The sequence below is a fragment of the Emydura macquarii genome, unplaced genomic scaffold, assembly GCF_026122565.2.
Source record: "Emydura macquarii macquarii isolate MOO-44397 ecotype Brisbane River unplaced genomic scaffold, CSIRO-AGI_Emac_v2 contig_374, whole genome shotgun sequence".
Lineage (NCBI taxonomy): Eukaryota > Metazoa > Chordata > Testudines > Chelidae > Emydura > Emydura macquarii.
The window spans coordinates 7,930,497-7,958,408 of NW_027130511.1; the positions used below are offsets into that span (position 1 = coordinate 7,930,497).

General features: G+C 52.1%; 1 protein-coding gene across 1 annotated transcript in view; it reads left to right on the plus strand.

The window, feature by feature from the left end:
* Positions 1 to 27,912, plus strand: part of LTBP2 (latent transforming growth factor beta binding protein 2) — a 123,390-nt gene that overhangs the window by 70,532 nt on the left and 24,946 nt on the right. The window contains exons 8-12 of the mRNA XM_067533334.1: positions 661 to 763; positions 17,687 to 17,761; positions 24,842 to 24,964; positions 25,950 to 26,114; positions 27,023 to 27,217. Of these exons, the coding sequence (XP_067389435.1) occupies positions 661 to 763; positions 17,687 to 17,761; positions 24,842 to 24,964; positions 25,950 to 26,114; positions 27,023 to 27,217 (661 nt within the window). The remainder of the gene's footprint in view (positions 1 to 660; positions 764 to 17,686; positions 17,762 to 24,841; positions 24,965 to 25,949; positions 26,115 to 27,022; positions 27,218 to 27,912) is intronic.

Genomic DNA, 27,912 nt, shown 5'->3' on the forward strand with positions numbered 1-27,912 from the left:
AGGAAGCATTTGTCTCTCCCGTCTGGGTCTGAAGCAGAATTGATTGGAATGTGAGCCCTGGGCACATGGCCATGTCTCAGATGGATGGGGGCCAGGTTTGGCCTGTGGGCCATGACATCTCAGCTCTAGTGGAGAGGCCTGTAATTCAGAGGGGGAAAGAGAGTCATTAAGCAAACTAAAGCACCTTACCACAAGCTTCCCACGTGGGGTGTGCACCCATCTCGCTGGTTAATCACCAGGTGGCTAAGAGCAGGCCTTATCCGGACTTTACTGGGTGATATCTCTGGGTCATGCTCTGCTCTGTCTAGCACCCCCAGCTCCTCCAAGGTTGCAATCATAGGGAGACTCACGTTTTTCTACCTGTTAGACTGTTTAGTGTCTTAAACTGTGTCCCTGTCCTGCTCTGTCCCTGAAGGGAGCTTTGCTGTGTGAGGGCTGTGTTCGTGTCTAGCATAAGGCAGTCATCCCCTTGCTGGCCCTGCTCTCCTCCTTTACAGTGAGCCATGGCTGTATTCCTCCTCATTGTCCTCATCCTACCCCGCTTCCCACACTGCCCTCCCTTGGAAGCTCTTGCCCTGGAAGGGTGGAGGGGCTGGGAGTGGTGCATGACATAGTCCCACTCTGAGAATCTTGATGCCTCCTCTCCTCCTCCCTTTTCAGTGTGCTAACCCACTGCCGGGCCTGACCAAGCTCGAGGACTGCTGTGGCAGTGTGGGGCTCTTCTGGGGGACGAATAGGTGCATCCCATGCCCCCCTAGACCAGGTAAGTGCTGCTGCAGGGGAAACTTTTATGGGGACAGCCCCTGGCTTCTCAGTACCCAGAGCTGAGCGTTCTCCACACACACTACAGTCAGTAGTGGGGATCCAATCAGGTGAGGAAGCACAAGGCCCTTTTCTTTTCAGGTCTCTTGAAATGTAGGTGTCCTTTGCTGAAGGTCTCTGGGAGGGAGGGTGCGTCTAACATGGTGTCTTGGGTGATGCTCACTCTCCCCAGCCTGGGCCGGGAGGAGCGGCTTGGTTTGGGTGCTGGCTTGGAGCCCAGCACTTCCCCACAAACCGCCTCTGTAAAACCAATGCAGCCAGTGGCTTGCTCTGTGCCAAATACATTAGGAGGGAGAAACAGGAAAACGACGGCCGTGGTTTTAGGAGGTGCAGCCCTAGATTAGCCGAGGAGGCTGCAGACTGAGCCGATAGAGTTACGAGCCTGTTATAGGCCCAGCGCGGGCTTGGCAGGGGCTCTGGAAATAACACTACATCAAACAATTGGCAGGAGTGTGCTAGGAGTCCGTTCCAGGGACACAAGAATCCAGCTCTGGTTTTTCTGCTCCCAAGAGCTGAACAGACTGATCCAGCACGGTTCTAGGGGAATCCTCAGCCACTTGGGTAGGACCCTGGGCCCTCGCTGCAGGGCTCATTCCTGTGGCTGCTGTGGTCTCTGGGGAAAACGCCCCACCCTGTGCAGGGAGAGGGAGTTTTCCATGGACTGGGTGACTCCCGCACTGTTCAGGACTGCTGCCCTCCTTGTGTTCAGACACATCTGTCTGGCCAGGCCAGGGCTTGAGCATGAGAGGATGTGGGCAGGAGGCTGAGCCTCCAGTAAGGTCAGTGGGGTGGGATGTCTCAGGGAGAGGAGGCAGTTTGGGGATTGTGATGCCGGCAAGGGTGCAGTGGTCTCTAGCCTGGAAGGTGTGCTGAGCTCTTCAGCCCCCCTCTGCGGGAACACGGAGTTAGCAGCAGGTGGTCTTGGCAGCTTGGCAAGATGGGCTTAGTGTTGTGCCCCCCATGCTGCTTGTGGGATAGTGGATGGGGTCTGGTGCTTGCCCACCATCCTCAGTGGGACGGGGCCTGGGCTTGCCTCACCCCTCTCCCCTTGTGGCATGACAGGGCCCTGTGTTTCCCTACCCACCGGCAGGACAGGATCTGGTGTTCCCCCCTTTTGGCAGGTACAGGGCCGGGAAGGTGGTCCTGGCACTCCCTGCGTGGAGATCAGGTTTCAGTCCCATGCTGGGCTGCTCCCCAGTGGGGTGAGCTGAAGTGCAGTCTGAGGAGGGGATTATTGCACTGGAAAGGAGAGTCTCATGTGACCAAATAGCTCAGTGGTTCCCAACCTTTTTGGCTCGAGGGCCACAGATATAATTTTTACTACCCTGAAGATCCACCAGTCTCTACCAGCTGCCCCCCTCACCCGCTGCAGCCAGATGGAAGGAGTTCAGCAAGGAGGCTCTCCTGTCCCCCTGGCTGCAACAGGGAAACCTGGGTCCCTAGGCAGTGGCTCCCTTCTGTAGTCAGGGGGATGGGAGATCAGTGCTCCCCTCCCTCTGGCTCCAGCAGGGACCCTAGCCCCTAGGGACCCAGGTGGAGCACTTTGTCATGCTCCCTTCTGCAGCCAGAAGGAGCCTGCACCATCTTTTATTCCTGGGTCCTTAGGCAGCGGCTCCCTTCTGCAGTCAGTGGGAGAGGAGCAGTGGGCCACTTTGAAAGTCCCCATAAGCCACTTTTGGCCCCCGGGCCACAGGTTGGGAACCACTGAAATAGCTGCTGCTAATAACCACTCAAACCTGTCTTGGCCTCCCAAGTTCCTTCCATCCCAGCCATGGTTAACCATTTAGAGAGCTTGTCAGAGGAGATTAGCCGGGGCTGCTGGAGTCTCTCCAGGCCTCTCCACCTATGCCCTGCCTGGGCCTTGCTGGATAGCAGGGACACCCTCTCTCCAGGCTCAGTGAAGTGTGATGCCAGCATTGGAGACAGAGGTGCTAAGTCCCTGTTTTTAGCATTTAATGTATCAGGCTGCCACTCTCCCCACAGACCTAGCGTGGCTTTACGCCAGCAGGGCCCCTGTGCCCTAGGATTCCTTATTAAGATTAGAACAGCCTCTGTTCAGAGACCCAGAAGAGATGCCCCCTGACTCTGGGCAGGACAGACTTCATTCTCCCCAGCACAGTGATCTCGCAGTGGGCAATGTGCCGGCCACTGAGGCACAGTCAGCCCTAGAGACAGAGAAAGGCGTGGAAGCCTGGTGGTAGAGCTGGCCAGGCCTGTGTGGTATGAGGGGTCTTGAGTGCCATGGCCACTGAGGTCAGAGAGGGTGTGCCATCTGATTGACAGGGGGTGGGCGTATTGGCAGGGCTGAAGCCAGACTAGATTGGCCCTGGGGTACTAGTGAGGGGAGCTGGGAGAAGAGGCTGTTCTCTGATATTTGGGGCTAAAGGGGAGCTGGCTGTGGGATAGTTCCTGGTGGCAGGGAGTTCTGTCCTGCTCCAGCTGCACTTTGGAGTGCAGTGGGCATAGCTCTGCTGAACTCGTGCCTGCTTGTCCCAGGATACACGGAGCTCTCACCTGCCTCGCCTCTCTTCCCCTCGTCTGTCTTCCTGTCCATGCTCAGCACTGTGGTACCTGAGCACCAGCTCCTCCCTGCTCCTCTCCTTACCCCCCGCCATGGGGACTAGAAAAATAGAACCCTGAGAGCTGGACAGTTTGACCCCAATGAAGACAATGGAAGTAAAGGGGAACAGTTACGTAACAGGATTGTTGGCACCTTGAGTCAGGCCTTTCTCCTGCTTGCATGCATGCGTCTACTTAGCCATTTGGATCTTGCTGTTTCCCCTGTGCTGCCTCTTGCTGGGATGACACTTGTCTGGGACGCGGGACTGGTTTCTCCTCGGTCACGGGCAGTGCTAGCTGGAGCCATGTTCCCTGAGATGTGGACGAGGGCCTTGGCACCAATGTAAAACTGAGATACGCCCAGTTGCTGTGGAACTCTGCTGTAGTCCCGCTTTGTGCGGCCTGTTGCTCTTTGCTGGTCCTGGTCTGCTCCAAGGAATGAGCATGAGCTGTGCAGAGGATCACATGGCTGATGGGTTCAGTACAAACAGGGAAATGCACCACATAGGCCTTCTAGGCATACACCTCCCCCTCCTACCCTCTATCCCAGTATTGGGTTTCCAGTGCTCCTCGGACCTTTATCTCCATAATTTCTGTCTTCAGACCCCTCCCATCCCCATGTTCTCTGTGTACATCCTCCACTTCCCCTTTCTCTCTGCTCCTTTTACTGAGAGCAGGGTTGCACATGGCACCTTTGTTGGGCTACAGATGGCTGTAAGAAATTCCCACCCTCCTGCACCTTGCCAGGTGCTAGGTATCCCAGCCCCTCCCCGGACTTAGACCCCTGCATTTCAGAGAACTGCATGGGCTGGAGGGACACCAATTCCATAGACTTTCAAGGGAATGGCACGGCAGCCCTTTGATTGTGCAAGGCGGAGGAATGTCAGCGAGAGAACCCTACATTACTAACCTGAGTTGGGTTTATCACTAGAGCCCTGCAAACCCGCGGATATCTGCGGGACATATTTGCGGCTGGTGGATGGATGCGGATGCACATTTTGTATCTGTGCAGGGCTCTGTTTATCACTCAGGGCACACAGTGCCCTTGATCCCTGCATGGGAAATCTTGGCCCCCAGTGGCAGCAGGGACCAGACAGACATCCCATAAGAAGCAGGCTTCACCCCTGCAGACATGAAATCTCCACCTTTGCTCTCAGCGGATAGCTGGGGAGTGCGCCAGCCTTTTAGAAATGACCATTAAATCCCAAGGCTTGATATACTGAGCCCCAGCAGCAGCTCAGGGGAGCAAGACACTGGTTCAGTTGGCTCTTTGTTGATTGAGCTCAGACGGGTGGATGCCTGTCTGGCTTTCATCAGATTAATTCCATGCGGACATGAAAGTCAACGGCAAAGAATGTGTCCCCTGTGGGTCGTCTTCCTTCCCGTGCCACCAGGAAATCCTGTCCTCAGTTCCCCAGGCTTTGGGCTACAGGCCCAACAGGCCCCTGTTTACACTGGCAGAAATTCAGGTTAGCTGAAGAGGCCCAGAGCTTCCATTTTTCTCTTGAATTCTGTGCATGTCTCTGTCTCTGCTGAATCCATCCCTGCTTTGCTGCTCCTTAAGTAGCCCCACATGCTGGAGACCACACGGAGCGGGAACAGCCATACAGCCAGCATGTGCTGAGGCTGGTGCGGGGGAGGGCTGCACTGCTCCGAATGAGGGCTGTACCACTGATGTGCTTTGCCTTAGAACGTGCTCTCAGCATCTGATTCCAGATAGAAATGAGTCAGGGGCACAGGTTCCTCTTCCACATTCTCGTCTCTCTCCTGGAAGCCCCCAGTGCCATAATCTCTCTTCGTCCCCATCTTTGTTCCGTGCCTCCTCTCCTCAGGGCTCTCAGCATCTATGGATGCTCCTTTCTCCACCCAAGGTGCTGGTATAAAGAGATCTTCAAGCTGATGCTTGGAGTGTACTGCCCTTCATTGTGTCCACCAGCAGAAACTCCACACTCCCATGCTCAGAGCCAAGCTGTCACTTTCAGATTCAGGCCTGGGCCCTGCACACATTCTTCAGATAATTGGGCTGTAGCTCAGTGACCAGGTCAGCCACAAGCACAGCAATGGTACGTCCTGCTCATGTCCCGCTTTCCTCTGGCACTGAGGATTTCCAGGAAAGCTCCCTTCTGTGCTTGCCCGTCCTGAGGAGTTGTGCACCAGAACCCAGACTTGGAATTTCAAGCATTCCAGCAACCAGAGACAGAAATGGCAGAAATTAGCTCAGTGTAAATACTTACAAATGTACGGAAGCCAGGCAAGAGCTAGACAAATGAAGAACTTGTTTGGATTGACTCGCTGCCTGAGACACGGGATCATTAGTTGAGTCTGGAGATGGCCGGATGTCTCTGCTGACTTGCAGCTTTCATGTTAGGCATACGTTAGTGTGTGGGAAACATCAGAGAATCGGACGGAACAAAGCTGACAGCTCTGAATCAACCTGCCACTCCGGTCCTGCAGTGACCAGCCCCTCCTGCTGTTCATCATTCACCTAGCACCAGCAGTGTGGGTGCTTCATACACCATGTCTATGTCCCAAGGAACTTACAATCTGAAGAGGAAATTCATCAGTGGAGGCTGGGCTGGGATGTGCCCAGGCTGGGTGTATTTTGCTCCACGAGGGGTATTATCAGCTTTCATTTGTACATGTGATTCTCAGTTGCCTGGTTTGTTCACACTCTGTATGGATTTCCAGGCCTCCTGGAAGAGGTGTGTTTGAGAAGGGACTTGGAAGAGGAGGGCTGAGGTGTGGCAGAGTGCTCAGGGAGTGTTTTTTACCCATGGTAAACTGGTGGTAAGACATCAAGGAACAGAAGTCGGAGACAGGCTGAGACATGGGATTGGGTGGAGGGAGGGGGATATGTCGGGAGGGGGTAAGATAGATCTATGAGTTACTGGTGTAAAGATGGTAATGGAAACTGTGTGAGTAGATGAGATAATCCAGAGAGAGGGTGTGAAAGGATCAGAGGGTGGGGCCAAGGGCAGAGCCCAATGGGAGCCACTTGCAGAGTGGGAGAGGGGACAAATGCTGCAGGACAAATGCTGCAGGAATGATCGGAGACGCTGGAGAGAACTGAGGCAGGAAAGCCAAGGGAGGGCAAGACTGCAGGAAAGAGGATGTGATTGGCAGTGTCAGAAGTCGCTGAGAGGCTGAGGAGGAGGATGTTAGAGTGAAGGCCCTCAGATTTGGCTGGGAAGAGGTCATAGCCTGTGGGGAAAGCAGTGTCAGAGAAGTGGGGAGGTTGGGTGGTTGTCATGTTGGTGAAGAAGCTGAGTTACATTATTGTAGTCAGTGACCCATGTGAGGTCAGGAGGCCTGCGATAGGATGTCAAGCATTAGGCCCATGCACAGCAATGCAGAGTTATTTCTGATGACTTACCAGTCCAGGTGAGTCCTGTTTAGCCTCCAACTTGGGGTTGGAATGCCTCTATGAGACATGAGGGCCAGGGTGTGCAAAGATGGCTTTGGCTGAGGTTTGTGTCTTATTCTTAAGTTACCAACAGAGGCAAACCCCAGGCAGGGCATGAATTTGGACATTAACCCTCTGTGTCCTCAGTGCATAGAATCATAGAAGTTTAGGGTTGGAAGGGACCTCAGGAGGTCATCTAGTTCAGCCCTCTGCTCAAAGCAGGACCAACCTCAGCTAAATCATCCCAGCCAGGGCTTTGTCAAGCCACAGCTTAAAAACCTCTAAAGATGGAGATTCCACCACCTCCCTAGGTAACCCATTCCAGTGCTTCACCACCCTCCTAGTGAAAACCTTTTTCCTAATATTCAACCTAGACCTCCCCCACTGCAACTTAAGACCATTGCTCCTAGTTCTGTCATCTGCCACCACTGAGAGCAGCCTAGCTCCATCCTCCCTGGAACCCCCCCTCAGGTACTTGAAGACTGCTATCAAATCCCCCCTCACTCTTCTCTTCTGCAGACTAAACAAGCCCAGTTCCCTCAAGCTCTCCTCATAAGTCATGTGCTCCAGCATCCTAATAACTTTTGCTGCCCTCTGTTGGACTCTCTCCAATTCGTCCACATCCTTCCTGTAGTGGGGGATCCAAAACTGGACACAATACTCCTAATGTGGCCTCACCAGTGCCAAATAGAGGGGAATAATCCCTTGCCCACCACAGAAGCCTTGGGATAAAGGAGGACAGAAATTAAGAGGTTTTCCTACAGCTAATGTGCTTGTTACACCATAAGACACAGCAAAAACTAACACAGAGGCCAGTTCCCCAAAGTGCTTGGTAATAGAAACCCCAAGAGAAATTAAAGTCCCCAAAGCTTCTCCAAGCAGATGTACACCCCTCCCACTCTTTTCCCCAGCCCCACTGCATTTCCTGTGGGTTTTGCCTCCCCAGGTCATTCTCAGTCCGGCAGAAACCCTGCACTAAAGCCCTGGGTGCTGCTTTTTAAGGCATTGTCATCTCCAGCAGAAGTCCAGAGCCCTGCTGCTCTTTCTGTAGGATGGGGCCACAGCATGGGAAGCTTAGCAAGGCAGAAATAGCACCCGTTGCTTTTCTGCAGTGTTTGATTAGCTCGGTGGTAATGAGCATCCTTGCGGGAATGGGTTGCTGCTGGATTTGTCCAGGTGTTGTGTACTGTCTCTTGCACTGACTAAGCAGCTGGGAGAAACCACTTCCCTTCAGCTTCTCCCAAACAAGCTTTCAAGAGTTTCTGGCTGGAGCAGTAAACTAGTAAAGCAGCCCCTTTCAGATACTGCCCCTTCCATTATCCAACAGGATAGTCAGGTGGTCAGCCTAGCAATAGGCCCAGATCCGGCAGTCCTGCAGACTCGCAACCCAGTAGGGTTCACTCCTGGTGCTGTCTCTCCCCCGGACGGGGGTGTTTTACTTCATTAAGATACAGTCCTTTGAGGGCCATTGTTTTATTTGTATTTCTCCCACATTTTTCAAGTTTTTGTCCTAGAGAAGAATGTACTGGAAAGTTGGATCCTGTAGCGTCTGGCTTGGTGTCTGCAATGTTCCCCAGAAGGACCTCCCACTGTGTTAGGCATAGCTGGCAAATGTCTGGCAGCTCACCCAGCTGGAGCCGTAGTCATTAGATATGTGGAATGGTATTGCAAGCCACATGCCATTCTCCCTGCTGCACCCTTAGGCATCATAAAAGCAATTGGAACCCTCTTGGAAATCAAACCCTGGCTGGCCTCACCACAGTCAGATCAGGCATGATGCAGAGAAGAGATTTAACAGATTTGGTGAAGTCTCTATAAGGACCCAGTTTTAATGGAGTGGCACAGTCTGCCATGGGTGCTGGTCTCACTGTGGTGATGCACGTGGGCGTGGCTGGAAGTGGGGAAGGAACTGAGGTTTACACATGATGACACTTACATAGTGCTTCTCATCCTGAGGGATCCCAACAGGGTTGAGACACTTCCCGACACATTCTGGCGCTCTCACTTTGCCCATCACTCTGGTGTGGCTGAGTGGGCTGGAGCAGCTGGTTCACAGTGCACAGCTGCATGACGCTGCAGGTTAGCACATTAAATGCAGAAGAATCTTGTATCCAGTTGAAACTGCTAGTAAGGTAGAATGGAGTTATCTGAACTGGAGGTTACCCCAGCCAATCTAAGGCGGGATCTTAACTGACCGCATGTGGACAGGATCTTGGTTTCACAGCTCGCCTCAATGACAGCACGTCCAGCAGCACAGCGCCCCTCGCCGGGGCCTTGGGGAAAGTTGTGACTCACGGGGAACCCCACAGGTCATCTGGTGGTAATGTATCTGGATAGCAGGACTCTTTAGCCCAATACCCTTTGGGCAGCATTTCCTGCCACCTTTAGAGATCCCTGTTCCCAACTCTCCCAGAGCCCCTTGGGCCTTGCCATTGTTCACTGGCTCCAAGAAATGAACTCACTCACTTACCCTGTGCCTAGCAGACTGCAAGCTCCGAGGGAAGCAGTCTCTTGTTGTGCCTTCCCTCTGGAGCCATTGCTAAGGCTGAGCTGTCTGCTTTTCTGCTGGCAATGGCTTCAGCAGCCGGGTCAGAGCTTTCTCCACTTGGGGAGCAGGTTGTCTCTGCTGTGTGCTAAACCAGGCTGCGGTTTCAGTGGCACGCTCTGAGCCTTTGCGCAATCCAAGGAGAGAAGGATTTTGCAGTCTGGTTTTGATTAACCACACACGCTCCAGTCTGCTTCTCCCTGCCTGGCTCCATCCTTGGGATGTTTACTGAGGGCCTGTTGACTAAGACCCAAACCAGGCTTAATGCTAGAGACAGGGTCTCTTGGAAGCAGAACACTGACCAAGTGTCGGGCTCCCACTAACCACTGACTGACTGCCACGGCACTGGTGCCATCCCTAGCTTTCTTGGCCCGGTGTTGCACATTCTCATTGCACAGCCTTGGTTCCTTGCCTGTCTCTGCCCCAGCTGATGCGTCTCTGAGAGTAGACTTTCCTCCTGTTGGAACCTGCCTCTCTTTCCCTCAGGAGGCTTCCTGTTTGCTACACGCTTGGTTCTCTGGGTGCTGGCTGTTTTACCTGGCTCAGCTCCATTACCTAGTTATTAGCAATGACTCATCACCCCACCTCCACAGTGCCTCTCTCTGCCCCTACAGAGCATCCCCATCCCATGCCTGCATCGATCAGCTCACCAGATCAGCACTGTGTGTCCAGCCATTCATCGCTCCAAGTGCTGACTCTCTTCTGGCTTCTGTAGACCCTTGGGCCTAACTCATTTCCCTTCCACACACAGCTGCCCTCACTGTCTTGGAAGATGCCTAGAGCAAACATGTTAACCTAAAAATACATGCATCAAAGTGTGCAGAGGCACCAGCTGCATTCTCAGGTGAGCTGGGATAGCCACTGTCCTAACTGAGACCTCAGCACCCCCAGGTCACCTGCCCAGTGGCATGTGCTTTGTCTGGAATAGCGAGGGGATTGGCTGGGCCATGGTGTTTCCATCCAGCGCAGTGTCTCCATAAAGGCTGGCATTAAGTGGCTGAGTGTCCTGAAGCTGGCACAGGAATCCAGCTCGTCTTTGACTCTTCTGAGCCTCTTCATCTTGCCTAGGGCAGCATCGCCTGTGCACTGTGTCAGTGCCTCAGGGGCAATGTGGTATAATGTATCTGGCACTGGTCTGGGAATCGGCTCTATCACTAACCTGATGTATAGGGCGGTAGCAGCCCAGGGCCACACACTGTGAAAGCCAGGGCTCTGTGCTAGATTCTCCTCTCCTGGGATGGTGGTATTTGGGTGGCAGAGGAGAGAAAACAGCGTCTTGAGTCTTGGCTGCTTAAAGGTCAACTTCCGATGGACTGAAAATCCTCTGTGATTGATCTTCCCACTGCTGGTTTCCTTTTCATGCTGACAAGCGTGACTATTTTAGCAGACGAGATCAGTGCCTATGTGAGCCCTGGGAATCCAAGGCCGTCAGTGGAGCATGCTCGCTTTCCTCTGACTGAGGCTGTGAGTTAGTTGCACCTGGCCTCCCAATGAGATCACTGAGAAAGCAGGGACCCCTTTGCCCATGTGTAAGGCAGGCCTACCTTGGGACACTGCTGCATTTGGGGACATAACAGAGGCTAGGCTTGTAAAGGCTTTTTGGAGAAGAAGATGGGCCTTGCTCCCAACTCACATTCTGTTGTCTGATCTTGGGAACACCTGGCTCCCAGTTGGAGTGCTTGCGCGTTGCTGTGCTGTGACATTTGTGTGTTTGCTATCACAATTGTGCCAGGGCTGATGGATGTCTCCAGCACTATTGTGTCCCGCAGCCAGCCCCCAGCATATGGACTGGGCAGTAGGACTGGCCTGGAATCTCTCTAATGGTTCCAATTCCAGTGGGTAGGGTGGGGGCAGAGAGAGATTTTTTTTTCAAGTGTTGGAACTTCAACCCCAAAGGCCATGCCCCCAAACCCCCACACTCTCACCTCCAATGCCACGCCCCCAGCCCCAGCATCTGGCACTGGCCACGCCCCCAGCCTCACTATCATTCATATTCTTTGAGGATCTCTGGTTACTGGTTTGGGCTGAACCGGTGAGGAGGTGGAGGGGCTTCTGCTTAGTCTTTAGCTCCAGCTGCAGCCCAGACTTGCTGGCACAGAGTGCATCTCTGCCTCCCAAAAGGTGTCCCTGGCCTTACCATCGATGTAGGTTATTGTCTCCCCTGTGTCTGTCACAGGCTGATGAGTTAGCTTTGTGTTCTCTTGCCGTTAGTTTCCCTAATTCCTCTTCAGTGAGAGGAGTGAGGAACAACCTCCTAAAGACTTAGTTCTGCCCCGCAATAAGTCTCCTGTGATGACTTAAAGCAGCCTTAACTGGGCAGCTGAGGGTGCCCCTCAGAGAACGTTATGGAGGACCCTGGATGGTCTCTGTGTGGGTTTTGCCCTATCCTGAATAGCACTTGCTGTTACGCTATTTTCTTACCTATGGTAAGGTCCTTTGTGGCCATTTTAACAGTCCACTGCCTTCTGGATTGTCTCAGATTTGTCCCTTATTTATTCTTGGCATCCACAATGTGCTAGGTGCCTCTCAGACCCTATTGACAGACATGTTCCCTGCCACAAAGAATTTGCAGACCTGTTACTACAAGAGAGAGCTACAAGTGCTAGGTGGGGGAATAGGAATCTAGGTGGATGAGGGGTGTCCGGATGCAGCTAAATGATTACTTAGTTGTTACACGCATGTCTTGTTCCAAAACATATTCTACCATATGTGGGGAAAAAACCCTCACTCCACAAATATCTCTTTCCAGGACAAGGTGCCCTTTTAACCACGCTCCACCCCATCCTGGTTCCTTCCCCAGCTCCTCCCACTCCCTGAAGTTCACTTTCATTCATTCCAAAACATGGTGCCTGAATTGGGCCTCTTTGGAATTTATTGGCTGGATTGTACTTGCCTATAAAAAGTTTGAGAAATTTAATTATGTAGGCTATGGAGCATTTTTAAACCCACAAACTATTTTAAGAAACTATTTAAAATTCTGTGTAGTGAGAGTGAGTGAGTCAGGAAATCATGTGCAGCCAGAGCAGAAAGATCCTTATAAAAAAGGGGAAAAGGTAATAAATGTGCCCTCAGCTGTTATTTCAGCATCTCATCAGGCCTATGTCATTCCTTCCACTTCCATCTCCCTTGTCACATGCCACTGGACAATCCCAGCAGGGGATCCGAGACATCACAGAGATGGAGAGACAACTGATTGCAGGTGTTGTAACTGTGCCGCTTTGCTGGCATCCATCAGTGGCAGAAGCAACCAACTGGAAAATGTGGCAATTCACCTGCCCAGCCAGGCCATTGTCCAGACACTCGCTGCCTGGGCTGGATGTTCCTAGCCATTTTTCTGCCCTGGGAATCTTCACAGACTTGTAGCACAGGCAGTTTTGGGGGCACCTTCTCAGGTCTGAATTGCAGGCTCCCTAACTGGAGTTGGTGTACCTAGAAGCTGCCTGTTAATTGTGCCACACATTTGCTTGAAGTACTAAGGCTGTTTTCAAGGTAAATTTCCCGATAAGGAGCAAAAGGCACCATGTCCTCCTATGCCTGAGAATAGAAATGTATGGGGACCCTTAGGCCTGATGGCATGTCTAAACTCCTGTTTCCACATAGGCCATATACTTACATGATGAATTGCTGGCTCCCAGGATATGGTTAATTGGGGGTGAGTGGTGGTGGGACTGTATCCCACACACCCACCCCAGGACCTTTGAGATTCCATTGTAACTTATTTATTTGTTTGTCAGTGGGAGGCGGGCCAGCATCTTCGAGTGTGCCCAGGGCCGACAGAGTTGTCCCACATCACACAGTATGAAAGTCACACAGGGTGCCCAAGTGCATCTACTGCTGCTATAAATTAAAAGGCCAACTTTGTATGGGGACCAGCTTGCCAGGAGATGGCACGTATAGGGCTGAGCCTGCTGCGTGAACGCTCCTGGAGCAGAAGGGTGGGGTTTGCAGGTCTCCCAAGTCTGACTGTTCTAAGCCACTCACTGATCTCTGACATGGTCTGTCGTGCCTCTGTTTACACTTCTTACTGTGTGAGGTCCAGGGAGGACACTAGATGCCTGTGGGTGACTTTTCCCTCCTGGGCTCTTGCATTCTGAGCCATGTAATAAGAAAGCGATGTTTTGCCCTCCAATAGTGCCTTCTGTCAAAGGATATCCAAGCACTTGACGATATAGCCTTACTGGTATCGCCATGTTCCTGATGGAGAAACTGAATCCGAGATGGAGTGTGACTTTTGCAAGGTCACACAGTGAGTCAGAGACACAGCTGGCAATAGAAGTGTGGACTCCGGCTGCCGAGTCCCCACTGCTCTACCAAGTAGATGACATGGCTTCCCAGTGTGTGGGGTCTTTCTTCTGCTGACCCTAACCTAATGGCATGATGGGAGAATGATCAGTGAGCTGTATGCACTCTGCTCATTTTCTTAGCCAGTCTAATCTCTGACTTGTAGGTCTCATTCACCTATGGTTGCCCAACCTGAGTGACATTGTTCACATATTTTACTGGGAGGTGTTGTCAACAGACTCAGGTTCATAGCTCTGCCCAACAGTCTGAACTAGTCTCACAGCACAGCACACATTGACTGTGCCCCATCTGGATGAGCCTGGCATGTATGACTCTTCATGCAGGATCCTGTGCCTCTCTGAAGCTGTTAGGGGACCAGCAGGAGTTAGAGCCTTGCACGTGTCATTCGTGATAACCAGGTCCTGCTTCAGGGAAGCCATGCTGGCCACGGTGTTTGTTTGTTGGATGACGACACTGCTCTGGAGAGGTGACCATGTGAAGAGACCTTCACTTTGGGACTCAGCATCAAACTACTCTTCACACTCACCCAAAGAGAGTGAGATTGCAGTCCTCCTTCCTCTGAGGATCTCAAGGCACCAGCACATACTGCGTGTTGGAGCTGATTTGCACCCTGGTGCCCTTAGGGGTGCTTGGGTTTGGAAACTAATTGATAGACATCTGGGGGATGAGCCAGAAAGGCTGAGACCAAGGTCACAGAGTAGACCATGGAGGTAAGGGCTGCTTCAGACCACCCAGAACAGAACTGGTCAAAGCTAAGACCAGTTGGTTGCTGTGGAAAGAAATGGTAAGAAAAGAAATTGTTAGGATTTCTTTTGAAAAGGAAAAGCGGGGCCCAGAGTATGTGAATTACTGTTAAAGCTGTTTGTCATGGGGAAAGTATGAGAAAAGTCAACTGATGACCCTTTATTTTACGATTAAAAATTGTTTAACCCTTCTGATAATATTTCATAATTTAAAACCATGTAAAAATTCATCCAGACCCCAGCATGCTGCACATAGAGCCTGGTTTGGAAAAGGTCCTACCGAAGTCTTGATTGTCAGCAGATCAGCTGGGGTGGCAAAGACCAGTGGTTCCCAACCTTTCTGAGTGGAAGCCCCACTAGTTAACATTAGGTAAAACACGTCCCCCGCCCCCTCACCGGCCATAAACACACACAACCCCTATGAACACATATAATGATAATAATAATAATAATAAATAATACATTACTTTGACCTGAGTAAGAAGCTAAGCCTTCCCTGGCACAGCTGCCACTGCATGCCCCGTGTGGCCCTGCCTCTTCCTGTCCCTCATGGACTGAGGGTAATGGAGGCGGGCCATGGTGGGTTGGCTGGGGCTGCTCCTCTCCAGCCAGGTGCCCGGCCAGTGTGGTTCTAGGGAGGGGGAGCTGCTCCCATCAGAGTGGAGCTTGGGGCTGCTGCTCCCTTGTGGGGGCTGCTTTGTCCGGCCGGCACGGAGCTCAAAGCTGCTGTGGCTGGCACGGAGCTCAGGGGGCTAAATGACCTCAATATTACTGAAGCCTCATGGATCCTTGTAATCTTTGATGCCCCCCCACGGGGGTCCCGCCCCCCAGGTTGGGAAATGTTGGCAAAGACCAAAAAGCCCCTAAGTCCCATTTTCAAAAGCGAGTTGGGCACTGAGGAACCTATGTTTCATTAAGGGCAGTGGCACATGGGCTCCTAAGCCACTTGCGCACTTTTGAAAGTGTTACCTGAGGGCTTGTTGCAAAACCCCCCTCAAAGCCATGACTTTTCTCACATTTAGCCTTACTCATAACCCTGCCCAGAGCCTGCAGGTGTTAAAGGTGAATTGTGTAACCACTCATCCTGGCTAGCAATTAGAGGACAAACCTATGAAAGGATTAACTAATGCTTGGAAATGCTGCATGGTTAAGCTGGGTGTCTGAAACAGATGCCGGTGTGCCACTTCCTTCCTCCCCCCCCCAACCCCTCAGGCTGTCTGTGTTGGGTTAGTATGCTACAACCCAACTTGATCCTGTGCAGTAGGTTTTATGGACTCTTTGAGCCAAGTTTTCAGTGTGCAATATCCATTTAGGCAAAAAATAAGTAGCCAGATCTTTAAAAAGCCCAATATATTGGGTGTGGAATTCTTAGAGAATCTAGCCACAAATCTCACAATAGGAGGTGCTGAGATGTTCTGAAAAATCTCATCCTTATTTAGGCACCTAAATGAGAGCTGAGCTTTTATGAAAATCTGGCCCTAATTATGGGTGCTGAGCAGTAGGAAGTCTGGCCAGGAGGTCTCTTGAAAATCTGTCCCGATCTGTGTGATATGTTTCTGATGCATTGATCACCACAAGCTCTAGGTGCCTTTAATATATACTGTGTAGCCTAAACTGGTTTATAGACTTAACACTAGGCCCTATAACATCAATGACAGAAAATAAGGGCCTTGGACACTGTTCTATAGATCCTTCACTTGCACAACTACTGTTGAAGTCTGTGACCCGTCCGTGCCCAGGGTAGCCAACTGATAATGCCAAGGTCAGGGCAGGCTGTAAACGGAGAGCAGATACTCCCAGCACTGGTGGGTGGCACTGAAGCCAGACTTCCCAACCAGCCACAATCTGCACTTCTAAATCCCCACAGAAACCAGCATACAAATGCACACAGCCCCCTTTACTGCATTTCAGCTCCAGGCTCCCAAATCAGCACTAGGTCCAGTAAAGAGACCAGTTATTTAAACCCTATGCTCTTTACTAAAAAGGTTCCCTGTGACCCCAAGGGGTCAGCCACAGTACCAGTCCAATATAAGTTTGGATCTTACCTAAAATACCACGCTGCCAGCCAATCCTTTAGTAACTAGAATTAAAGGTTTATTGTAAAAGGAAAGAAATAAACCATGAGAGAAATGTTAAAGGGTCAAAGAAAATCACATACATACAAATGATTAAGAGTCCATATACATCAGGTTTCTGGGAGAAATGTGGAGTTGCAGGCCTGTATAGTCTCCTCTGGTACACATCCAGTATCTGGCTGGGTCTAAGTCCTTCGGTTCAATTGCAAGATGATTTGATCTAGGGGTAGGTGTGTGTCTGCAGCTGGACAGGAACATAGACAAAATGGATTGTGTGATTTGATCTTATATATCCTCTGTTTTTGTCCATGCAGCCTGTGGAAAGTCATAAGAACCAAATTGGAGTCCAAAGTCATATGGGCCAATTCTGGTAACTCTTCAGGTGTGCTTGGGCCCCTCCCATCTGTGAGTGTCTCAATGGGCCATTAAGCAGGCTATTGTCTTGCTGCCTCTCTATCTGGGGTGTGTCCCAGCCAGCCCAAATTGACATACAGAAATATCAAATACATCCATAACTTCCATTTTACATATAATACACGAACATAAGTATTAGTATCTTACTCAGCATGATATATTCTTTCCAACGGTGTCTGACACGGTATATCTTACATGAATCGTTATGATTTTGACATACTGATGTCACACAATATACTAAATGGCAGTACATGCTCAGAGGGCTCCAGGACCCAGTCCATTGTATAATGAATAAATTGAAATGTTTGGTTGTGAAGCCAGTAATGGTGTAGAAGAGGGTGTGTGAATAAAGTCGTAAGCAAGGGATAGAAACATTTGGAAGGGAGATTTGAAAAGGGATGGAGTTGATGGTGCGTGCAGAGAGGCAGTTCCAGATGGCAGTGGCTGCAGAGGAGAAGGCTTTCACACCAGCAGCAGGGAGACTGTATGTAGGGCTGGAGAAGCAGAGGGTGTGGAAGTGGGGATCTCTGAGGTGTGTCAGGAGCATCTCCTGGCCCACTGTGGGACCCTGCTGAGTAATTCAGCAGCACGAGTGTGAGCTGAATTCCTGGCGTGCATAGCCAGTGGTGTGGAGGTAGTGACAGAGCACTTATTGACAGAGGAGAGGTGGAAGAAGAAGAAAATGCAGGGTGAGGTGTACACCAAGCTCACAGGCTGTAGGCATAAAGGAGAGGTCTGAGTCAAGGAGGGAGGAAGAGGAGATGGGGTTGTGGAGTTTTGCCCTAGTCCCTAAGCTTCCAAACTGTTTTTTGTGTCCTCCTAGCTCATCCAGTGATTGAAAACGGACAGGTGGAGTGTCCTCAGGGATACAAGAGGCTGAATCGGAGCCACTGTCAAGGTAAGGATGCAGCTCTGATCCCCTTCTCAGACTCCTTATCAGGCAAAGTAACAATCATTCCTGTGTGTGAAATGAGTTCACTACCTGTACCTGCCCTGGGACTGACCTACTGTGAATGTTACAGTTAAAGAACCCTGACCCTTAAAGTCAGGCTACATTCCACTCACTACAGAAAGATTGCATGTCCCTGACAGCTCAGGCGGTTTCACAGCAATACCAACCAAGTTCTCCAGATAACAGCCCTGTCTCTCACCCACAAGACTCGCCTTGATTCTCCCAGCGTGTGCATGCACTAGTGGTGTGCATCTCTGACTACGTTCAGCATGTACTTAGCAGTGTTAAAAACAGGCAATTTGTATATTTCCTGTAGTTTGAAGCAATTTTCGCCTGTTACCAGTGATTTGTGGAGGGGTGGGGGGGTTGTTTGGGTTTTTCGAGAGGAGAAGTGGTGAAAGTGAAAACGAATTGGCTTGAAAATCTGTCTGCACCAAGTACATAAACTTTATACATTGCCAGGCTCCTCAGAGTCTGCCTTGCTCCAGGGTGGGGCCTGTCTATGCACCTTTCAATCCCAGAGTCTTCTCTGTCAAACATTGAGCGTGGGGAGGGGGATGGCTGTGTCTTGGCCATTCACTCCAAGAATCCCCTCTGCCCCACATTGGGAGTAGGGGGGTGTCTGCATGTGGGCCATTTGCCCTGCATTTCCCTCTGTCCCTCATTGGGGAGCATCTGTGTGTGGGCCATTCACCCTGGAGTTCCTTCTGCCCCACATTGGAGGGGTGTATGTCTGTGTGTGGGCCATTCACTCTGGAGTTCCCTCTGCCCCACATTGGGGATGTGTGTGTCTGTGTGTGGGCCACTGACCCTGGAGTTCCCTCTGCCCCACACTGGGGGAGGGGGGGTTTCAAGGGACTGTGTCTGTCCCATCCATCTTGGGCATCCCATCTGCTCCACCTCAGAAGGGAGGCTTTTCCCCTGTTTCTCATTAGGGAGAATGTCTGACAATTTTCAAACTGTAAAGCCCATAGTTTCCATGCATTGATTGGAAGCTGGATTTCTTGTCACATTGTTATGATCCCTGATAAATCAGGAGGTGTCCCTTAGCGGATACTGTCTGGGCCTGGCCCATGCAAGGTCATGGCATGCAGTCCAGTGACTCATCTCCTTTAGCAGGGACTTTCCATCAGATTAAGTTAAGTCATGAGTCACCCTAGAGCTCCCCCACAGTGTTCTAGGGGAGAATATTTACCAGCATAGTGGCCTAAATTCCCTGTGATGAATCTGATCAGTGTAGAGCTAGTGTAAGGGCTCTGTGCTGGGCCCGTGTGGCTCCTGGCATGGGGACCTACTGGGGGAGAGAGATGTGGCCCTGAGTGCTCCGCCTCCCCAGGGACCTTTCTGAGCCTGGCAGGAGATGTACTGTCCTGCAGATGACTTGGTGCCTGGAGGTGCCATATACTGACATTCCCATATCCTTACTGTGGCTGTGGGACGTGTGTCTGGGAGCCCAGTGCTAATCAAGGACCTGAATTCAAAGGCAAAGAGAGCAATTTGGCTAATAGGATGTTGGAGAAGGATCACACGGGTAGCTTGGGGCTCTCCCTAGCAGAGATGGAAGAATGAGTTGGATGATGGATGCGAGCTGCTGGATTTTTCTCCTGGCCTTTGGCTATAGGAATGGAGCCCAACTGGGAGGGAGCCAACAGGCTGAGTGATCCACTGAGCTTTGGGTTTGTTAAAGCATTGAGGAAAGATGGCAGCAGGGCCCAGGCAGGATTTGGGGGGACCTCAGGAACCCTCCTGTCACCACTCTGTATGGCTGGCCAGGGGGCCAGCATGGGTCACACTTGCACCCCCACTGCAGAGAAGAAAACCGCTTAGCTCCCTTTGCAAGGACTCCTTCTTGCCTTTGCTTGTTAAATACCAGAGGGCAGCCTTGCAGAATCAGCACGGTTATGGAGGCCGATCCAGAATGGCTGGAAGCACCAATTTCAAGCACCAATTGTCATGAACTCCGGCACGCTATCCCTCTGGAACAGAGTTTAGCTGTGCAGCACAAATCCTCCAGAGCGAATAGGTGGGAGCCACAGTGTCTCCCGTGGCCTCAGTGCCACTTCCATTAATGAGAATAGCACAGGTGCTGGAGATGCCACCTCCCGGGGCTCCCTGCACCCAGCCCTTCAGCAACAGGATAGTGGCACCCAGCTGCTGGGCACGGGGCAGAGATTGTCATGGAAACTGCTGGCTGGTGCTGGCTAGGGGAAGAAGATGGGGACCCCTTCCCAGCTGGGCTGGATCATGCAACTGCCAACAGGAAACACACAGGGGGACTGGGCAACATGTAATCCCTAGGACCCAGAAGCCCCAAGCAGTTTGGTGAAGGTGCCAACGCCAGTGCTAGAGTCCAGGATCCTGCTTCAGAACGCACTGAGGACAATGCGTGTGACATGTAGGATGACCAGATAGCAAATGTGAAAAATCAGGGGATAATAGAGTCCTACGCAGGGGCAACAGGGTCCTACACTGGACAAAGCCCCTGATAATATTGGGACGTCTGGTCACGCTAGTGACATGGATGAGCCGTGGAACACAGCATCTCCAACTCGGATCTGGTTTCCTCTTCAGACTCTGACACTGTCAGCCCCTCGGTAAACTCATTAGAGCCTTTGTACTATGTGCTCCCCCTTCCCTGCCCCCGTATACCTGAGGTTATTACCGAGATACCGACAGACATGCAAACCAGCTATGTGCAGAATGGGAAGAAATGGCTGGGCTGCTTGTGGTTCTGGTTTGTGGGCTCCCCTTCCCCCACGGCACTGTTATCATGGATCCAGCCTCATCCCCGACTGGGGTGGGCAGTGTGCAGCTGGCAGTGCTGTTTCTGGGTCACTTGGGATTCCCATGCTGGGGAGTCCTCAGTTGCCCAGTTAGGGTAGCTTTACTGCACTGAGAGAAAAACACAAGGGGGCTGGGAGCAGGTGATGGGATCTAGGCCTCTAGTTTGAATTAGATGCACAAAGTTCAGCTGCCACTGCCAGTGTAATTTGTGCTGCTCGTTACTATAATCCCTTATGTCCCTCTGCTCATGCAGACTCCAGACAAGTCAGGTCCATTCTGTGCCTCATGATGGCAAGCCAGAGGAGTGCTGCTGGCGTATGACAGAGATGAGCCCTGTAGCCTCTATCAGGGATGGATACACCAAGTCTCTGCCCTGGATGGGGTTTTGCACCATGTTTGGGGTTTGGCCCCCACTGCATCAAACGTCTGCCCTGGATGGGGGTTCCTAGCTTGCTTGGAGTTTCACATCACGTGAATCTCTGTTCCTGACTCAGTAGCAGGGTGCTACATGGCATGGAGCCATCCCTGCCATCTCACACTGGCAGAGGAGTGAGAGGGACGGTAGTGACTGAGATAGGGTGGGCTCGATGGGTCAGATGCCTGGCAACATGCCCATGTTTTCCATCAGCCTGAGATGGGAAGTCATTTCTGATCACTTGAGGAGAGAGGAGTAGGAAATGGGTTGGACCTCTTCTGTCCCATGGTACAATCAGTTATTCCTCTCTGTGGGTCTGATTTCCATTCTGAGAGCCTTGGCTTGAGGGCCTGCTGGTGCTGTGTATTCTGCTGTGGTGAGGTATATTTGCTGGTGAGAACGTTCTGTGTATCTATCTAGCTGGGTGGGTTTTGATTGGTTCTTCCCAATGGTTATTGCACTCTAGGGTTTTCTCCAAGGATTTGACTGTGTCACTGTGGTATCTGCTGCTCCTCATCTCCATCCTCTGCTGGAAGGCAGGTTCCAGGGAGCTGATTAAGATGCACGCACCGGACGGGCACTTCCAGGCCTTGTATCTCTGGTCACAAGAGTTGCACTGGTTATCCCCTGTGAAATGTCCCTGACCCCTCCTCCCCAACCCTGGCTGAACAGGGACACCTGGGGAAGTTTCCCATTTATAAATGATTACATCTGGCAAAGATGGGGAGGCAAACTGCTGCCCCAGACAAATCCATTTGGGTACCATACGCTGGAGGCCAGGTTTATTCCATTTCACTATAAAGGCTCAACACAGCTAGTCTCTGCTTCTATGTTCCATGTTTGAAGGATTAAAAGCTCCGGCTGGTGTCTCCCTCCCTGTGAAGGGGATGCTGGGTCTGTCTGAACCCTGCAGCGGGGGCTTTCTCTGTGCAACAGGGGCTCTTGCCTGCTGTGGGCCCTGGGTCCAGCTGGAGGTTACTCTCTTATTAGGTGTCTATTGGATGGAAACTGTGAGGAGCTGTGGAACAGGAAGGAAATGATGCCTGTCCTTCCTGCTGCACAGGTGGTAGTGATGATAAGTACCTAGCCAGCACTCTTGAGAGCTTCCAGTTGGCTTTAAATCATTGACTGACCCTCCCGGTCCCCTGTTGGTATCATTGTTCCCATCTGACAGATGGCCCAGGGGGGAGAGGGAACTCATTTAAGATCACACGCTGTATCCGTGGCAGAGCCCTGGCTCGACTTGGAAGCTGCTAGCTCACACGCATGTATCCCCAGAACCAGGTGCACCAGTGACAAGCTGGAGACATCCCTTCCACTCCTCCAAGTGATGCTGGGCTGTGAGTACAAGGGCAGGTTTCACCATCCCTTGCTGTGCACCAGCACTCTGATTCTTGAGGATGCACCCTTTGCAGACAGTGCCCCAGTCTGGCCACGCAGGGGATTTGATTGAAAGGAGGAGATTTGTTGATGAGTCAAGTCCTGCCAAGCCTGAGTCTGACAGCTTTAAAAGTGACCTTGCCAGGACAGCCCTGGGAGATGCAACATGTGATGTCCACGAGGATAGCAGAGTAGAGCAATCTTTTGAGCCATCTATGCAGCTGCACCTGACAGGCTCTGCACAGCGGATGTGGGATTGCAGCCATCATGAAAGTTCCTGTCAAGCAGTTCAGAGTACAAGTGTCCTACTGGACACTACACTAGCTGAGATCAGTGCGCTTATGCTGTGCGGCAGAAGGTGAGATATGGGACTTGAGAGACTCAGAGACCTGATCCAGTGCTTAAATTTTAATGAAAGAGATGCCGGGGCTCAAGCAATTTTTTACATTCATAACTGATGCAGCAAACCCAGATGTGCCCTGGCTATGAACTGCCAAGCCTAGAGGTGCCGGGGCATAAATTAAGCACTGGCCTGGTTCACTAGAGCAGGTTAGATGCCAGACTAGTAGCAGCAGTAGCCTGATCTGATAGAGCAGTAAGAAGGGCCAGTAACTTTCAGTCATTCCTTTTCATTAGCCAAAATCACAGAAATAAGGTGCAGAGCAATTGAATCTGAAGGCAGCTGCAGGGAGGAACAAAAGGGCCATAGCCAGGTCAGGAGGCCGGGATCAGACTGCAGGTGAACTTGGCTAGGAGACAGGCAAGGCAGGACTCTGGGACAGAGCGTAGGAGGTTTTAGGAAAGTCTATAATGCAGGGGGGAGAGTCAGGAATCTCCTGGCACATTATTGTACCCACCTGGGGCTCAGCTAAGAAAGCCAGGCTCCCGAATTCCTTCCTAACCCATGGCATGCTGTACAACTTCCACATCTGGATGGTACATGGTGAATGGACCCGACTGGATGATTGGAGCATCAGCAGCAGGGAAGGAGAGAGGCAAGGCTAATGAGAAGTTGGCTGTTTGCTCTTGAAACACTTTTTGCAGGTTAACATGGCCCATTGGACCATTGTACTTAACTGCCTCCGCGGAGGGGATGGACTAGGTGGCCCATTGAGGTCCCTTCCGGCCCTACATGGCTATGATTAGATCAGGCCCCCTAGAGAGAGCAGCACTTTGTAGAGTCAGGTGACCTGTGCGATACAAGACACTGCCTCGCTGGGCATCCACTGCCAGCAGTGGCAGGTATTAACCCCTTGGGGCCTGAAGCTGGACTTTCCCAGACTGTGTCATGAGCAGAAGGAGCCAGGCATGAGGGGAGACTGTTTTGTACTGTTTTGGAAATGGAGCAATTGGAAATCTCAGAGGGCACCGTCCATACAGTCAGTGCCTAGAGGGGCCCTGCCAGGGCCTGGCCTCACTCTGACATGGTGTCCCCTCCCCTAAATTTCTAGCGCTTGTTGAAGGGAAAGTATGAGAGAGCCGGGCAGGACTCTGCTGGCCCTGGAGTGGAATCCTGTGCCCTGGGCCTGCGGGGTCACTCTCAGCTGACAGCATCAAGGAGGGGACAGAGAGTCTCAGGGATGTCTGCAGGGTGCCAGGCAGTACCACAGTTCCCTGCCCTCACTCCTTCCATCTGAAGCTCTTGTGGGCTGAGAACATTTCGACCCTGTGCCCCTTTCAGCCTTCACTCTCAAGCAGCACTCCCCTGGGATATGTTACCTCCATTATCAGAGGGATAGAAATGTTAGGTGAGACCATGGAAAGCCAAATGCTACCTGCAAATTCCCCTACCCTGTCTAGCTACAGAGAGAGTCGCCCCAGCTCTCCTATGCTCCTAGGTGTCTGGGCCTTTGCTAACTCATGTTTTCTACCAGTGCCTGAGTCAGCAGGGCTCCGGCCAGGACACTGATCTCTGTCACTCTGGGCTCCTGGTGCAACCCACCCGCAGCAGCTCTCACATCAGATCTTCTCCAGTCCTGTATGTGGGGAAATGCATGGGAATTTATTCTGGTGATTCCCACTGTCCCCTCTTGACTGGTTCAATGCTGGAGAAACCAGTTGTGTTGCTGGAGGGTAAAGACCCCTACAGTTTGCTGGTTGCATGGGGGTCGGTATCAGCCCATGGGGTGGAGGTGGGGGCTTAGAAGGGCCTCAGAGAGGAGGTGTTGCTTGTGGGACTGTTGCACATGGTGTGATTTGTCAGTTTGCTGTTCGATTTGCTGTTCTCTGCCCTTCTCTGCACTGACACCAACCAGGCTGTGGGAAGAGATCACTGGCAATTTAGTTACATAGCAATAGAGGGTGTTGCAGATCTCTGCCCTGTTGCATTGCAGCCCCTTCCCTTGCCTGCTGCAGTTCCCCCTGCCACGTGCTGCTGTCACTGCCTTCAGTCAATGGGCAGACCCAAGGCACTGTGTCTGATTCTGTTCTCTGCTTCCATCCTGCAGATATCAACGAGTGCCTGATGCTTGGCCTGTGTAAAGATGCTGAATGTGTAAACACCCGGGGCAGCTTCCTCTGCACCTGCAAACCTGGCACCATGCTGGACCTATCCCGCAGTCGCTGTGTCTGTAAGTACTCTGGAGACGAAGCCCTGCCCGGCTGCCTGGAAGCAGCTGCCCAGAGTCCACAGTAACGTCACCCAAAGTGTCCCCAGGAACCAGCAGATAGTGAGCCAGAGAGACAAGATATCATGTGTCAGTGTGCCCCTGTGTGTGCCTTTGTGTCTCTATGCCCTGAGAGTGAGAAAGAGAGAGAGTGCGTGTGTGTGTGTAAATAAAAGTACATGTGCACTGAGCTGGTGTGAGATCCTGTGTGTGTGCATTCAAGCCGTGCATGATGTGTGTGCATGGATATGTACCCATGTGCCCCAGCACTCGCCTCGTACAGGGCTGCTGAGCTCAGCTCCCATGCGGTGCTCGCCCATTTCTCTCCCTTGTTTCCATTGGGTTGTTGACTGCATAACTGAGTGGCCGTGGCGGTGGCACTATGGCAGAGAATACAGTAGATAGAGAGCCTGCATCCAGCTTCTGGAAAGATGGCTGTGAAAGCAGTGACCTTTCCTCAGGAGTGCAGTTGTGGGGAAGGGTGTTGAGAGCACCTGCACTGGAGTTTCTGGAGTTGAAATAGAAGCCCATCCCTTCCATGCTGCTTCTGTTGGATCTCCGCAATAGACTGGTGCCCACAGCCAGGAAGGAGACCCAGCTTCTGGCTAAGGAAGAGGTCCTAGGGCTGAATGCCCAAGCAGATATGGGCTGGGGAGAGATGTACTATGGAAGCAGCAGCATCAGGGAGAGGGGTCTGCAGCGTTTCACCAAAGTCCTCCTCAACCAGGGGCAAAGGCTGAGTGGCGTGAGCAAGTGGTACCCATGTGTAGGGGGAGTGGGGAGATCGTTGTGGCAGAAGTGGATGCGAGAAGTCCCGAGGGCTGGAGACAGAGAGGCAGACCTTGGAAGCACCTTGAAGGTGATGACAGGCAGCACTTTTCCTTGTCAGTCTGTGCCTGGCAGAGGTGGCAGATTGGCTTCTGACACTAAGTCTGGGCTTGTGTTTCAGCGGATAAGGCGGTGTCCATGGAGCAGGGGCTGTGCTATCGCTCAGCGGCAGGAGGTGTCTGTACCCTACCACTCGCCCAGAGCATCACCAAACAGATCTGTTGCTGCAGCCGTGTTGGCAAAGGATGGGGGAAGAATTGTGAGAAGTGTCCTATGCCCGGGTCAGGTGAGGGCTGTGTCTGCTGCCCAGCTGTTTCCAGTGTTATAAGCCTGGAGCTTGGGCTTACTTCCCCTTTCACCTTTTCATGGCCCCTCGGCCAGAACCAGTGCAGGCGCCTTCCCATGCTCTGACATGTTGGGAAGTGGGTGTGAACAGCCTAAGGGGGACTGAGTGTCAGGGTCACAGGCCAGCACAGAGACTGTGGGCTGCATGGCTGCTTGCCAGGAGGTCGAGTGCACTAGCGGAGAGCAGCCTGCCACTTTGAGGCTGGACTGGAGCAGAGCAGATTCCAGACCTGGAGGATCTGCAGCGCAAGCTGCACAGTGAGTGATCTGAGCTTGTGGAAGTTCCTTGCCAAGCAGCTGTCATGCAGCACTGCCCCAGAGGGAGACCACAGCCTTCTCCATACCTGTGTTAGCCTGACAGTCCCTTTCATCTCACTCTGCCTCCCCTACAGTTAAAGTTTCTCCTTTCCTGAAATGTCAGCCTTCAAGTGCCCCAATGCACCAAGCAAGGATGGGTTTGGCATTTACCAGTGTGTTAAGTAGGAGAGAGACAAGCACAGAGCTCCACAGGGCAGGGAATTCCTTACACATCCCCCTGGACTGGGTGGAAGGCATCTTTGCACATGTGCAAAACCCAAAGGGCCAGAGTACTAGAATGGCTCTGGGGCTTGCAGCATTCTAGCCATGGGACAGACCCATAGTTTAACCCTGGCAGACTGATGGATGGGGGTGGGGGGGCGGGCGTACATACACACACACACACACACAGCTGGCCATTCTCACCTGCGTAACAGAGGACAGCATCTTCAGTTCCCCCACTGGATCTTGCCAGATGCACAGCCCTGTGTGCTCTTGACTGGTTTCTGCCCCTTTCCCCCATGTCAGCCTTGGTCTGTGTCTCCCTTGCAGAAGCCTTTAAGGAGATTTGCCCAGCAGGACATGGCTACACCTACTCCAGCTCAGATATCCGTCTGTCCATGAGAAAGGCGGAGGCAGAAGAGCTGCCATTCAGCTCAGAGGAGCAGGGGGAGAGCAGCAACCGGACGCCCAATGGGGCAGCAAAAAGGCAGCAGCTGCAGGAAGCCCTGAGCGGTGGAGTCACGGGTACGCTCCTACGTGCTGGAACCTCAGCAGCAGAAGGTAGATTGGGATGTAATGCAACGTTAGTAGCAGCTACACACATGGGTGCCCAGCAGGAGGGCATGAATTCCCCATTTCACCCTCTGTACCTATGTGTGACTGTGCTTGAGCTGACCTGAGTCCACTTCAGCTGGCAGGGCTATGCAATGCCTTCTTGCCCTGTATCCCAATGGTATAGGGCATGACCTTTTCAGAGCTTCCTGGGCCTGGAGACAGGGGCAAGCTCTGAGTTCCAGGCTCAGATGCTAATAGGTGCTGCTGCTGGCTGGCCATGCTGCCTCCGCACTTGAAAGCTGCAGTCTGATGCAGATGTGCCCTGCTGAGTGGGGCTGTGGCTCCAGCTGAGCTTAGGGCTCTGAGTGTGAATCCTGGCACTAGTATCCCTGGGCGGTTATTCCGCTGCACTCAGGCTGGGAATGTAAATCCAGAGAGGGGAGACAGTGGCTACTGTCACTTGAACCATGGTCTGTTAGAATGTGAGTTCCCAGGGTCCCTGCTCACACTGGGGGAGGAGCCAGGGCTGCTCTGCATGCTGGGTTTGGAAGGACAAGTTCTCATCTTGTGCTGGGAGAAATGGGAGGCTCTGGGAAGCAAGTGAGGGTAGCACAGTCTGGGCTCCTGGATGAATCTGGGGGGCTGACGTTTCTTGTTCTGACACT